Here is a 14846-nt window from a genome sequence, read left to right on the forward strand (position 1 = left end):
TTTATAGATATATATATATATATATATATATATATATATATATATATATATATATATATATATATAAGTGTTTGTAATGTCCCAAAGTAGAGAGCTAAACAAACGATGTATGTGTGTGTGTGTGTGTGTGTGTGTGTGTGTGTGTGTGTGTGCGTGCGTGCATGCGTGCGTGTGTGTGTGTGTGTGTGTGTGTGTGTGTGTGCGTGCGTGTGTGTGTGTGTGTGGGGGTGGGGGTTTGGGGGAGGGTGAATCACTGGATCTCTCCAGAACTCTGTAATGCTGTCCTTCAGTTTCCTCTGTGTCTGTGCAGCAGCTCCTCTCATCTCTCCTTTCTCCTCTCATCTCCTGAAGATGGTAAGTGGCACGCTTTCAAGGGGGCAGATCTTACACGCACACTGCATATCTGTGTAGGTGTATTTACATCTCTACATCTTCTTCTGCGCTTGCATCTCTCTGCAGATTATTAGGACACTTTCTCCATTCGTTGTCCTCTCCGTTGTCTGCTGTTACGCAGAGGTAAGCTTTCCGAATACTTTGGGTAAAGTTCTCTAATAGACGGAAAAGTATCTTGGGAGTTGAACACAGCGCTTCTGTATATTTTCAATTTAGCCGATTGTCAATTAAAATAACTAAACTTACAGCCTTGACACATCTTTTATTTATTTGGCATACGTACGATTAAAACCATGTCTAAAAAGCCTAAATTAATTTCAAGAATTACAAGTCTGTAATTAAGGCCCAATGTATTGCGTTAATATGAAGGAATTTTCCATATTATGTTTTAAAAGGCGTTTACTCGTATTTCGAGTTATGCATTGCATTGTGTTTCAAAGCTAAAGGGAATTTTCTTAAATTTAACGCACAGCGTTCTTGCTGAAAACTACGCTTTACTATAGATCGTTTTCTCACTGTGCTAGTTTGAACTTAACAAGGAGTTTTTAGGAGCGTGAACCCAGCACTTGTAGGTGTCAGACGTGGGCTAGTTGTCTGGGCTCAGCAGTTGAATGAGCAGCTGCTGTTTGCCTTGGCAGGTAAAAGCAATGTAATTGGTACATGGAGTAACGGAAAGCCAAACAACAGCAGACGTTGCCACACAGGTGGGATAAGGGCATTTTAAGACTAACTCTAAACACTTCACACAGATGCCCGAGCACAGCCGTTCAGGTGCTGACACATAGTTAGACGCGGCAGATGTGCTGGTCTTTTCATGTGCGCACCTGGAGGCCTGTTTACATCTGGAAGAACCACCTCATGCCTTTTCATTAGGAAGCAAACCACAGGGCTCACGCAGTGAAGATCCTGCGCTCGGTAAAGGAGTGTTTTTTAGAGATGACTTCACATGTACCATCTGCGTGATGACGAGTTAAAAAGGCTAGAGAGTTTAAAGAACAAAGAACAGATTGATTAAATGGTTTAAGAGCACTGCCTGTTTTAGAAAGAAGTATTTTATAGTTTATTATTATTTATTATTCATTTGATCAAAAATACAGTAAAATCAACAATATTGTAAAATATCATTAAAATTAAATTAAATACTAAATTAAATTAAATATTTAAAAACATTAGTCCTGTTGCCGGAAGTGTTTGGGCTGTCAAAGCTGTGAAAACTGTCATATGACTTGCTTTACACACAAAAGATTAGCGTGACAAACCAAAAAAAAAAGAAAAGAAAAATAAACATTTGCATGCTTATGTGAAATTTATTTTTTTAGCATACAAAGGTCCCTTTTTAGGATCTGGCATCATTTTTTATGCTAGTCAAGACTATATTTATTTAATTCAAAATTAAAATATGTTTATTACTTATATATATTTTTAATAAATAAAACATTAGATATACATTTATTCCTGTGAAGCAAAGCTGATTTACATTACTAGAAACACCACTCTTCAGTGTCACATGATCCTTCAGAAATCATGCTTGCTTGCTGCTCAAGAAACATTACAGCAGTGCGTTTTTATATTTTAGTTTACATTCCCATCTCTGTAGATGTTTTAATGGTTGTTTCAGACGAGCGTGTTCATATCATCATATATATATACATATCACTATATCATTTGCCAATCGAGGGGCCTAATTTATTAAGCACAACCTGTATGAACAGACATTTTTCAGTTTCTGCTTTATCCATTTGGCATTTCTCGCAACATCAAAAACGCATTTACAATTGTTAACAAACATCAGCCAGACAGAAGTGTGAGATTTAAGCCGCCTAAAATATTTGCTGAAAAATACATCATCTATAAGTATCGCAGGATGTTTTCAGATCATTTGCATTCTGCCACTGCAGTGTACTACACTAAAACGCTTGTGAGTATAGATAGAAAGCCTTCCTCTTTCTGTACAAAAAAGGATGTTGTGGGCTGTTGTTGTTTTGTGTTAAGTGTTGATATGGTTGCCAAGTGGGCAAGTAAGTATAATGCTAAGACATCATCATCCCTAGATGCCCTCCGATTGGCTCTTTTTACTTTTCTGAGCTTCTCGGAAGCTATCACAGAAACTACAACAAATATAATTTCTCTGTTTCCATTTGCTCCAATAATGGAAAAATATGCACAATCGAGTTTTCATGACTTTACAATACAGGAAAAACTTCCTTCAGAATTTATATTGCTAGAAACACTATCAAAATGTATGAAATCATGAAGCATCAGTGTTAATGATAATGCTGTGAGTTTTTTATAAGCTATAGTGATCATTACAGTGATTTTACACAGACCTCTGTTCACTAATAATGAGGTGTCGTCTTACAGAGTCTGTCTGCTCTGATCTCCATCAAACAATCTCAGCTGACACACACGGGAATGCGAGGAATGTGCCGCCTGCCCTCAGGTTTTAGGTCAAAACTCAGTGTGTGTGTGTGTGTGTGTGTGTGTGCGCGCGCTTTAGCCTGTTAGGAGTTGTGTGATATGTGTGAAAGGTTTTTTTTTCGCTCATCTCAGTTTTTTCTTAAATGTGTGATGCCAGACCTCTAGGCAGCGTCTGTTAAGGTGTGAAATTCTTGATCTTTCAGTTCTCTTTTAAATGGTATGTCACCCATAATGCTGTGTCTTATTTTGTTATGTTTGTTTAAATGCATTTCTAATTTAAAATTGTATGTCACCCATAATGCTGTGTCTTATTTTGTTATGTTTGTCTGGTATGCGTGAAGAAGATGACTTGAATATGCTTCTTTTCATATTTTAGAATAACCATGCAGCCATAATGCAGCCATATCTTACATTTCGGTCAAGTTGCTCACTTTTCTCTGTGCGCACATTCTCTGGCATTCTGAGTCATCACTGGCAAACACATTTACTCACACACACACAAATCCTCTGACACGTTCACTAAGTGAGACATTTTGAAATTATTACTGCACATGCCCACATCCTACATGATCCCCTTAAAACATCACCCTTTTCCTCACTTCCTTGAGATACCATTCTATTGTGTCCCACAGTCTCCCCAGTGAGCAGTCAAAGGTCAGAGTTGAGAGGTCAAAGGGCATGTAGAGATGGACAGATGTCCCTAGGCTGTATGTCAACATGCATCCAACTATACGTATATGACATTCTTTGCACAGATGCAGTCTGTCTTGAGCCAGCAAGTAAGCGCTTGCACTGGTGAGTAACTCGCCTGGGGCATTTGAGAAGGTAATGCTCCATTTGCCAATAAAAAAAAAAAAATATATATATATATATATATATATATATATATATATATATATTAGACATATATTACCAGTGTCCCAATTTTTTTCTTTAAAACATCAATTAAAATGTAATTATTAGAATGTTAACCATGTTTTAATTTGGTCTACTTTTCTCATGTTCTTATTCTGGTCTAAATGTCTACTTTTCCATCATATTATACCTAATACAAATGCTTTTCCTGTAGAAGGATCAGAGCACATTAGCATACACAGATGTTGCAGATGGTTTGTATGTTTGTTTGTGTGTGTGTGTGTGTGTGTGTGTGTGTGGAGTGTGTGCCATCTGTCTTGCAGTCGTGTGGTGCTGCTTTTATATGTGTGTGTTTTTCAGTGAGTGACAGCATGTGCCGGTGTATTGTCTGGTCAGACTCTTTGTTACTCCCCCTCTTTATTAGAAGCCAAAGGTCAACAGGTCTGGCTCCCATCTGGAGCCGTGTCAGGGTCGGCTTTCACTTCAGTCTGCACCAATCAGACGCCACAACAAAAGGGCAGCATGTCTGACTCTGAGGAGAGTGAATGAGACTTTACTTACGAGAAAACTGGGCAAGAGAACATAGAAAGTCTATTTGTGTACGACTGTGGGTCTGTGTAATTGGAACATTTGTCATTTGGGTATTACTGAATAGGAACTTCATTTATTAATAGACGCGAACCAGTGCACTGTTGTAGCCTGCCATCTTGTGGTAACATTATGTCTTTGTCGATAAAATGAGATTAGTTCGTGTTTGGCGGTTAGTATTTGGACTAGATGAAGTATTACTTTAAAACTAAGTAATGAAAACGACTAGGCTTTCAGCATAAACCTAGATTATAACCGCTTTAATTTCCGAGGCGTTTCCCCTCCTTCACCACTAGTTGGAGCCAAAGTACTTATCGAAAAGATCATGGGCGCGCTGTTTGACGTGACGGTGTTGTAGGTTTACTCACGTTTCTCTTTCTGTCTGTGTTTTGTGCAGGAGATAAGGAGTAAAAGTAAAGTTTGTGCCAATGTGTTCTGTGGAGCTGGGAGAGAATGCGCCGTGACAGAGAAAGGAGCACCAAGCTGTCTGTGTATTGAGGTGAGTCATGTACAGCCACACATGCTGCCGTTCCCACCAGGGTTGCCAGATCCGCTTTACAAAACTAGCACTAAAGTAGCCCAAATGATCAATTAAACTAAACTAACCATAACACTAAATGCCACTCCCATAGCTAAAATATATATTTTACAATTGAAATTGAAAATCAATGTATATTGGTAATAATTTCTTATAAAGGCTTTCCTACCAGAGCTCTTTATTGACCAAAAAATGCCTAAGCTGTCTCTTTTTATTTCTTTATTTTATACATAAAATAGCGAACAACCCTGCAGGAACAAAAATGTCCTTAAAATCATAAAAGGTTTTGTAAAAGACCATGAACTGTAACAACCCAACAATACGGTAAATCAAAAAAATGTCAAAACATTATAGAAAAACACGTGCACACACACACACACACACACACACACACACACTTCTAAGTATATAAATAAGATTTGTAATTTACCAACATTGCATTTTTTGACATATTTCCCAATTTCTTTGATTTAACGTTTACATGTTGAGAACAACTGAAAGAAATGCCATGGATATCATAAATGTACACGTGTTTCAGTGTGTGTGTGTTTGTGTCTTGATCAGCAATGTATACCCCATAAGCGTCCAGTTTGTGGCAGTAACGGGAAGACGTACCATAATCACTGTGAGCTGCATCGTGATGCCTGTCTCACCGGACTCAAAGTACAGGTCGCCCATGATGGACATTGTGAAGGTAAGTGTGTGTGTGTGTGTGTGAGTGTGTGTGCTCTCCGTTTAACAGGTTTATAGTGTTTTTGCATTGGTAGCCAGTGTTCACATAGAATAACATTCATGGAATACAATACACACAACAGACCTTTTCATTTCAACGAGCATGTCTACATGCTTCACCACAAACCACTTGAAAATGTTGTTAATAGATGTGAGTAGAAATTAAAATGATTGCAGCCATTACTCTCAGAAATGTCACCACAATTTGAACACGTAAATATGCACTTATATTTTAAGAAAAGCAGCTCCTGTTTTCGAGTGTTTATGAAACTCACTGACCTGGTTTCTGTCTCTTCACGTTTAGAGAAAAAATTGGAAAGAGTCACCAACAGCCCAAGTGAGTGAACACACATCTGTATCATTCAATATTTTATTATTGCCTTGTTAGAGTCTACCATATAACAGTCAACACTCAAATGTATTTACTGAGCAGTTTTGTTTAAACAGAATGAAATATGTGATTTAGGCCTTAAAATGACTAATAGTGATTGAAAACAACAACACGTTGGGCCTATTTGTCTTGTTGATCGGATTTAGTTGTTTGTTACCTTACGGACCGCAATGAGTTGAGGAGTCGTGTGATTGAATGGCTGAGGTCTGAGGTGGAGCCTGACGGCTGGTTTTCTAAAGGATCCAACTTCTCAGACGTCCTCCTCAAATACTTCCAGGTGTGTGTGTGTGTGTGTGCGCGTGTGTGTATCAACATATTGATTCACTGAACAGTGTGCCTCACGCTTTATTTTATGCCGTTTGCGTTTCAACAGAACTACGATAATGGAGATGCTCAGCTGGATTCAAGAGAATTCTTGAAGTTCATTCAGCATAATGATACAGCGATAAATGTCACGTCTCCTTATGCTGAGGAGGACAACAACCGCCTACTCAGGTTACACACACACACACACACACACACACACGCAACAATACAAAGTCTCTTCAAATAGAATGGTTAAAAAAAATCAGATTTTTAAATGTTTTTGAAAGTCTCTTATGCTCACCAAGAGCATTTATTGGATCAAAAATACAGTAAAAACGGCTGACAAACAAAAATAAATAAATAAATACATATTTTAAAAGATTTTTACAATTTTAAACTGCTTTAACATTTTTACAAATTACACTTAGTTTTGTATTTGTAGTTTTGAATTTTCAGTGTTGCATTATGCTTACGAAATCATGCTATAATATCCTGATTTGATTTTGGTAGCCAAAGTGAGTACTATGTGGTTTAGATCAATTTAACCTTTTCTTTCCTTTGGATAAATGGCTTTTACAGTGCTAAAAATGTACCTTCATTTTCGTTTAGCTTAACAATACATCTATACAAAAAAATCTGACATGCATTCAGATATAATGTTCATAATAGGCGTACTCTATCAAGTATATAATGTCCTCTTGCCCTTGTTGGTTCATCTTGTCATTTGTGCATACGACCAATTTGTATGTATTTTACAAGGTGTCTAATTTGTACGACCTCACTCGTACGATTTATCTAAACTCCAGGAGTGGGGTCAGGCGTGGGTCATTCGTACAAATGGATTGGCAACTTGTAAAATATGTACAAATCGCCGTGAGCTCGGGCTGATAGAGACAGTTCACAGTCGTGAGGTTTATTAACCTGAACGCTTTCTTTATTCTCGCCACTATCTGTGTCAATACTTTTATCAGTTCTTCTTTACAGCCGCTTCTGATAATTGCTATCTGAAGATTCTGAAAATCTTTTTGATAACCAATATATCTCTGGACTAGTCTATAAAATGTAATGATTATAACCTCACTGTCCTCTGACCGAGGCACAAAGCAAGTCTTTCGGTATTCTTACTATTTATCTCACGAGACAAAACAAGGCATTGCTATCATATACAGATTGTTTTTACTTTGTGCATTCAGCTTTTATGTTGAATTATATTTTAGTCATAGAAACGGGCACAAAATCTGTCATAAGGCATAAAGGCTCCACGGGATTCACCGCTGCGACTGTTCGAGTGGTCTTCTGTCTGATACGAGTTCTTCAAAAGCTCAATGCTGATACTGATATCTGAGATGAGTGCGTTCAATGGCCAGTGTATATATATCTAACACAGTTTGTAGGTTGTAATGCAAATGCAGAATTGCTTGCCTGTTTAACACAGTATTTCAGTACATAGTCCATTACTGACTAATCTGTAACGCATTTTAGTCTGTGAGATATATTTCATAGGCTTTTTAATGCTTCGGACTGACTGTAGAAAGCTTAATAGAGAGCAAAATTAATTGGAGCTTATTCTTATCATTTTGATCATAGAAAGCATCTATGCTATCTCATTGCAAACCACTGTTGTATCGCTGTTCAAAAGTATATGGGTAGTATAAAAAATATACAATTTTACTCATTACGGATGCATAAAATTGATCAAAACTGCTCGTAATGAGGTTTATATTGTTACAAAAGATTCATATTTATAATAAATGCTGCTATTTTTTGTATTCATCAAAGAAACCCAAGCATATATCGCAGTTTCAACAAAAATGAAGCTTCGGAACTGCTTTTAAAATTGATAGAAATAACGGAAATCGTGCAAATCGCTGTTCGCAAAAATATTTTATAATCTTACTTATCTCAAACTTTTAAACATTAGTGTACCAGGAAAGAGAACCCGTTTTATGAACCTAAAATAATGCTGAGAATTGCATTTTAATATGGTAGCTAGTTATTCCAGCAGCAATTTTGGATGATCGTAAGTGATTTTGACGTTAACAGAATGTTACAGAAAAATACTGCGCTGCAATAAAATCTTAAAAGCAGGGGTGACTTTGTGTTCCGCAGGAGTTTGTGCGTGGATGCTCTCATTGAGCTGTCTGATGAGAACGCCGACTGGAAACTGAGCTTTGATGAGTTTTTGAACTGCCTCAGGCCTGGGTTTAATCCTCCAGAGAGGAGTAAGATCCACAACCGCTCGCTTCACTTTCTAGTACAATACACATCTATAGACCTGTGCGTGAACATATACCCTGCAAAATATGTGTATTGAGCGCCGTTGCATGTTTTTAGAGTGTGCCTTAGAGGACGAGACGTACGAGGACGGTGCCGAGACTCAGATGGAATGTAACCGCTGTGTTTGTGCCTGCGGGAACTGGGTCTGCACTGCTGTTATTTGTGACGGTGAGCTAAAACCTGGGATATTGCTCTTGTTTTTTCTGCAGCTGGGGCTGAGGCTGGGATTTTGAGAGCTAAGCTGGATGAAATGAGATTTTTTTTTCTGTGGAATGCGGTCTTACTTTCTGTCCTCGCTTTCACCGCAGGTTCAAATAAGTTACCTGCGCTTGAGGAGATGGAGGAAAGTGATCAGGAGATGACGGAGGAGGAGTGGACCCGGCGAGTGACTGAACTCAGTAAACATCAGGTTGGGACTGAATGTAGTGTTCAAAACCATAGAGCATTGACAAATAACATCATGTCCTGATTAAAGGGTATTACTGATTAAGTTGGATGGGATGTGCATTTTCCCTGACATACAGTGCTTAAACATTCCTTCCTGACGTTTGGTTTGGTTGGCTGGTTCCTCGAGGACCTATAAAGCAAATATAATGTATGACTTTTGAACTGTTTTCCCCCCCATAGGAAACGATGGAGAAGATGAAAATGGCCACTAAAGAGGTCTGAGCAGTAATTCAGGAGAAGGGATTAACTTTTGCCCAGATTTCAGCATTAGTCAAACTCTGTTTATTCAGAAAGTTTCATTTGTTTATTGTATTAATTATTGATCTATTCAAAGGTTTGTTCTCTTATAATCTTTTTTTTATACTTGTATTTGACAATAAAAGAGTCTGTATGATGTGTACCTGTAGTGTAAATCACTGTAAACCTTTTTAAACGTAATAGTATTTTTATACATCCAGTGGAATTTAAATGCTTCTATAAGGCAGTGTGTTCATTTTTACTTTAAAGGTAACGGGATATGAAAATATATTTTGTATAAAGACCATTAACATCAATAATATTTTTGCACAGTGAAATAATGCTAATTTTATCACAATACTGACGATTGTAATATGGCATATCTCATATACGTTGTAGTAAAACAGTGGGTATTGGATAATGCCAAAAGCATCCCTAATATTTTGTGATGGCTCTGCATTAATAAAATCAGAATCAATTCAGAACATAAAAATCGGGTCAGATTGATGTTAATTTTGGTCATTTTTCAGATGGTTGTCGATTTGTACTGTCCAAGATTTTAAACACAGAATTTGTTTCCGCAGGGAAATACTACACTATTATAAATCATCTATGTCGCGTATTAACCTTAATTGGCAATCAATAAAACTATAAAGCGATAATCTTAAAATTAATGGGCATGTCTGATTGCACCAGTATACACTGCCATTACTGTGTAATCAAAATGATCATAACCTAGACTTACATTGATAGCTGCTTGAACACATTCACGTTAAAATGTGTCTAAAATCCACTTTTTTGTGGTGTAAAATATGACTAGGCCTACATGTTGTTTTATAGCTACGCAAACTGATACGACTTAAGCCTAACGCAGGTCAAAAGAGTAATGTCACTCGAATGCCTTTTTGAATGATCCGCCTACAGGTGGATTTATTGCGTATTTAATGTTCATGAAACAAGTAGGCCTGTTTGTTGTCGGCGGATTTTAACGTTAACCAGGCACGTGGATGGTCGCGAAAAACCCTTATAACACGACTGAACAAACTTGCATCATGTTTGGGCCCTGGATGACCAACCACTGACTGCAGGAGGCGTGACACACACAGATAAAACCACCAAAGTCTGGTCTGGAGCGCACTTCTCACAGCTGCGGTCACTTTAGTGCCAGGGGATCAAATATGCATGGATTATAACTCAAGAATTCCGAGGCGATAACTTTTAAGATTACTGCGCCTTTAAAAACAGCGATACTTTGCTTTACCGTATTGCTGTTTTAATATTTCGCTCCACTAATTAGCCCATATGGCTCGTTTTCCAAGCATGGACGACAAGTGCTCTGTTTTATATTTATCGCGTCTGCACCTGGACGACTTGAGCTTGGATCATCTCACGGACAGCAAACGACGACAAATCCAGCAGCTGCACCTCGCTTACAATCGTTTGTCGTGTCTTCCACCTTCCGTCTGTTTTCTGTCCAACCTGGAACATCTGGATATCAGCAACAACGCGCTCGCGGTCATACCACAAGACGTTATGCGCCTAACGAACCTCACGACTTTTGTAGCAAAGAACAATCTTCTGAACGAGTCCTCGTTCCCTAAAGAGTTCGAACGCATGCGGGTCGAGACTCTGAATCTGAGTGGGAACAGGTTTGAGGACATTCCCGTGCAGTTTATCAAAATGACCACACTACAGTCCCTGTCACTTGGAGGAAACAGATTGAAGAATATCCCTGCAGAAATAGAGAACCTGACCAGGTATGGTGTTTTTTGGGGGGTGGGGTCCAGATAGGATATATCCTTAATAGGATGACCCAAGCAGCAACAACAAAAATCAAAACATAATAATAATAATAGTCATAATAATAAAAACCCAGACGGTTATGCTGATAGATTAGAATAAATGCACGAATAATAAAAACAATATATGCACAGGTATTATTTTTACTGTGGTATATTATGGCAAGATTACTTTAGTGTGAGAGGAAGAAGAAACTAATTCGACATTTCAATTTTATTGCGTTTTTTAAATATGTTTTTATATAAGTTTGACTAAATGAAAATGGGAAAAGATAATAATAAAAAAAACATAATTTAATATTAAATTGTGTTTATATTTTATTTTATTTTAGCTAACATTTTATTTATGGTTTAAAAGAAATTTGGTTGTGCAGTAGTTATATCTCTAACACAGATGCACTACTTGCACAGATTTGCTCCTGGCTTGAGGCTTGCATCCCATGTCCTGGGGTTGGTTGGTGGGGCTTCTGGGTAAAAGACAAACCAATAGAATGGGAGGCCTGGTTAAGTACTCTAAGGCAAATAATTAAACATGACATAACGGTCCGTTTACTCTTAAGTTAATGATCTCTCGTTTCATTCAGACCTAGAAAGTTAAAATTAGATTTTCCAGTTTCATTGTTGCATTGCTAAATTCTGTATTTACAGTAGATGAACTCTGAACTTCCCTATTTGGTGTGCTTTTTTTTTATCCTCATCGTATGATTGATCACCGGTTTGTTTACAATGTCAGGTCAACTTGTAAAAGTATGCTAGCACACCGTATAGTTAGCCTATAAAAGCTACAAAATAGATTTCAACATTAACTTTTGACCTCTGCGATGTGATGCTACAGGTTAGAGATGCTGTATTTAGGAGGAAACCTCATCTCCTCCATCCCACCTGAGGTGGCTAACCTCACCAGTCTGAGATACCTGGTTCTGTGTGACAATCGCATCCAAAGCATACCGCCCCAACTCAACAAGTGAGATCTTTTGTCATTTACTGTATGTTGTGAAGTCAGAGCGGCATGTGATTTTTATTTCAATGTTATGATCTGATTTCTGTCCTTGCAGGTTACACTCCCTTCTCTCTCTCAGTCTCCACAACAACCTGCTGACCTTCCTCCCTCGTGAGATCCTGAGCCTCGTCCATTTGCAGGAACTCAGTCTGCGCGGAAACCCTCTCGTCGTGCGCTTCATCAAGGACATGACCTATGACCCCCCATCTCTGATGGAGCTGTCAGGACGCACCATCAAGTCCCAGAACCTCCCTTTCAGCTCTTGTGACCTACCGTCCAATCTGATCCATTATTTAAACCTGGCTAGCGAATGTCCCAACCCAAAGTGTGCAGGTAGGGGAGGACGCTGTGAAAAAAAAAAGATATTTAGGATAACCCTGAAATATAATCTATATCCTGTGAGAATAACCTTACATTAGACAACAATGTGCATTAATTGTGCTGCATAAATTAAAGAAATATTCTGGGTTCCAGTTACCTCAACTGATAAGATTTCTTTTATGATGTTGATTACTTTTATCTTGTTCCCATTTAAAAAAAAAAAAACAAAAATTGATGTTACACTGTTACAGCTTGAGGCGGTTTACCTTTGACTCTTTAAAGCATATGTTCCAAATCTATTAGCCTATTGCTCGGAGTGCATATGAAAATCAAAAATCAGACCAGACATTTTTTTTTTGATGTCGATCTTTAAAATACTCTAGTCTGGTTTGTTTGTTTGGACACACACGGCAGATTCTGCTTTGCGATCGGTCAGAACACCTGTCGGTCAAACTCCATCCAAAGTGGTAGATTTTTATTGCTGTGCTTGACATGTTGAACATTTGTCCACCTCTTCACATTTCTCTATATCTCTCCCATATATGCCCTACAGGTGTTTACTTTGACTCATGTGTGAGGCACATCAAGTTTGTGGATTTCTGCGGGAAGTACCGCCTGCCGCTCATGCATTACCTCTGTTCGCCGCAGTGTTCCTCTCCCTGCAGCTCAAACCCGCAGAGCGACGCAGAGTCAGAGGAGGAGAACAGCATCCCTGCAGACAGGCTCCAGCGGGTACTGCTGGGATAGGAAACCTCTAACAGAGACAGTTCCCTGCCACAGGATTTCCATTTTAATGCTTCATTGCATGTTTTCGTAGGCCTATAAAATATTAAAAACACTTAGACCCAAAAGAGTTGGGTCTTAAAACTATTTTAGTAACTATTTGGGTTTTAATACAGGTTTAAACTGTAAATCGAACTTAAAAGAAAAATTCACACACACACACACACACACACACACAAAGAAAGAATATTCTGTATTTTCTCACTCTTGTGTCACGGGTAAGGAGACTTTAAAAGACTTTTGATACTGTATGTTGTCACATGGATTACTTATATAACTGTTTTGTGGTTTTTGGCTTGAAATTTCGCGAAAGTGAGTAAATAACACAAACTGAACTGACTACTAATGTTGCTCATAAGACATCTGAAAACAGTTTGCGTTTTGCCTAAGACGGTATTCTGAGTAGGTTAGCTCGACGCAGACCAATCCTGCATGCAACCAGAAAGCAAACTGACCGCTTTGCACTTCTGGAAAATGTGATCAATACGTGAACAGTTACTCTTTGACCTCTTCTTTGTATTGACTGTCATTCTGCTCTAACTTTTCTGTCCAAAGGTCAGGTTATGGACTATTGTGGCTACGTAACACAGTTTTGAAAATGTATAGAAGGTTATTGTTCATGATACAACCTTGAAAGTAGTTACATGCAAAGGGCTTTTTAAAAAAAACAAAACGTTATTTTCAGGTGGTGGCTACACCGAACAGATCAGTATTAAATGGTTACCATCTCTAAAAGAGCTCATAATGACCTTAATAGTAATAAAAAAGATATACCCCTCGATGATAACTTATCTGGTCTGTGTGTGTGTGTTTCTCGTGAGCACTAGTTTGATTCGGTCTGACTACTTAATCATACCTTGATGATTACTTCAATGATATTGCATAATGTGTCTTTGAGAGTTTTGGGTCAGTGAGTTCACATTAATATCTGACAGCTGCATTCAAGGCCAATTTTGATGCGCTCTTCAGATGCAGCTATCACTCTTATTCCAAATATCAGTCTTTTATCACTGTTTATGATCTTACAGTGACCTGACACAGATTGCGACACCTCTGCAGAGACTAGGAGGAAACTGTCCACCTCTGTCTGGAATAATGGGACGGTTTTACAAATAAATCTCAAAGGTAGGATGAGTCAGCACTTCTCTCAGCTTAACAGGTCTGACTCAGCACACTTCAAAACACAGCAACTGGTTTAGAGAACCGAAACAAGAAAAGATTGCAGCTAAAACAACCCTGCTGTAAAAAAAAAAAGGTACCCCTTGGACTGTGTTTACAAAAAGCATCTTAAATCTTAAGTAGGCTACATCAGGCTTAGGACAGTTTTATGAAACGCAGCCCAGGGGCCTTGGCAAATAAACTAGGTTATTTCAGTTAGTCTGACGTATTGTCAGTTAATTTGTTCAAATAATTAATTTGACTAACTGGAAAAAATGGTTTGTTTTATGAATCGTCGATTAGCTGTTATTTAAAATGTTTTTGGAACTGGTTTGGCCAGATTGCGCGACGGTTGAAGGGGGAAAAAAGATTTCACAAGACATAAGTGTAATTATCAGTAAACTATCAAAGAGAGTCAGTGTATGAAGAACAATAAATCACGAGAGATCTGTCAGAGATCGAGGTCGTCATCTTTAAAAGCCACTTTAAGGCAAGCGACGTCTAGCGCTCCCTGGTGGTCTAGTGGTTAGGATTCGGCGCTCTCACCGCCGCGGCCCGGGTTCGATTCCCGGTCAGGGAACATACGTTTTCTTTTCTGAAAAC

At 38.3% G+C, this 14846-nt stretch overlaps 2 protein-coding genes and 1 non-coding gene across 3 annotated transcripts; all 3 read left to right on the forward strand.

Annotated features, from left to right (window-relative positions):
• The first annotated feature begins 242 nt into the window (after positions 1–242).
• fstl1a (follistatin-like 1a) lies at positions 243–9655 on the forward strand. Its single transcript, XM_043233642.1, has 11 exons — positions 243–354; positions 460–516; positions 4652–4753; positions 5357–5486; positions 5829–5861; positions 6062–6192; positions 6289–6410; positions 8331–8443; positions 8556–8666; positions 8807–8907; positions 9126–9655. Exons 1-11 carry the CDS (start codon positions 277–279, stop codon positions 9165–9167), a joined length of 1020 nt encoding a protein of 339 aa, XP_043089577.1. The 5' UTR covers positions 243–276; the 3' UTR covers positions 9168–9655.
• Positions 9656–10249: 594 nt separating this feature from the next.
• lrrc58a (leucine rich repeat containing 58a) lies at positions 10250–13876 on the forward strand. Its single transcript, XM_043241633.1, has 4 exons — positions 10250–10939; positions 11817–11945; positions 12037–12314; positions 12856–13876. The coding sequence occupies exons 1-4, from the start codon at positions 10485–10487 to the stop codon at positions 13047–13049; spliced, it is 1056 nt and encodes a 351-aa protein (XP_043097568.1). The 5' UTR covers positions 10250–10484; the 3' UTR covers positions 13050–13876.
• Positions 13877–14751: 875 nt separating this feature from the next.
• On the forward strand, positions 14752–14823 carry trnae-cuc. The gene has a single exon. It is a non-coding gene; the product is annotated as a tRNA-Glu (tRNA).
• The last annotated feature ends 23 nt before the right edge of the window (positions 14824–14846 follow it).

This window comes from Puntigrus tetrazona, chromosome 1 (assembly GCF_018831695.1).
Source record: "Puntigrus tetrazona isolate hp1 chromosome 1, ASM1883169v1, whole genome shotgun sequence".
Classification (NCBI taxonomy): domain Eukaryota; kingdom Metazoa; phylum Chordata; class Actinopteri; order Cypriniformes; family Cyprinidae; genus Puntigrus; species Puntigrus tetrazona.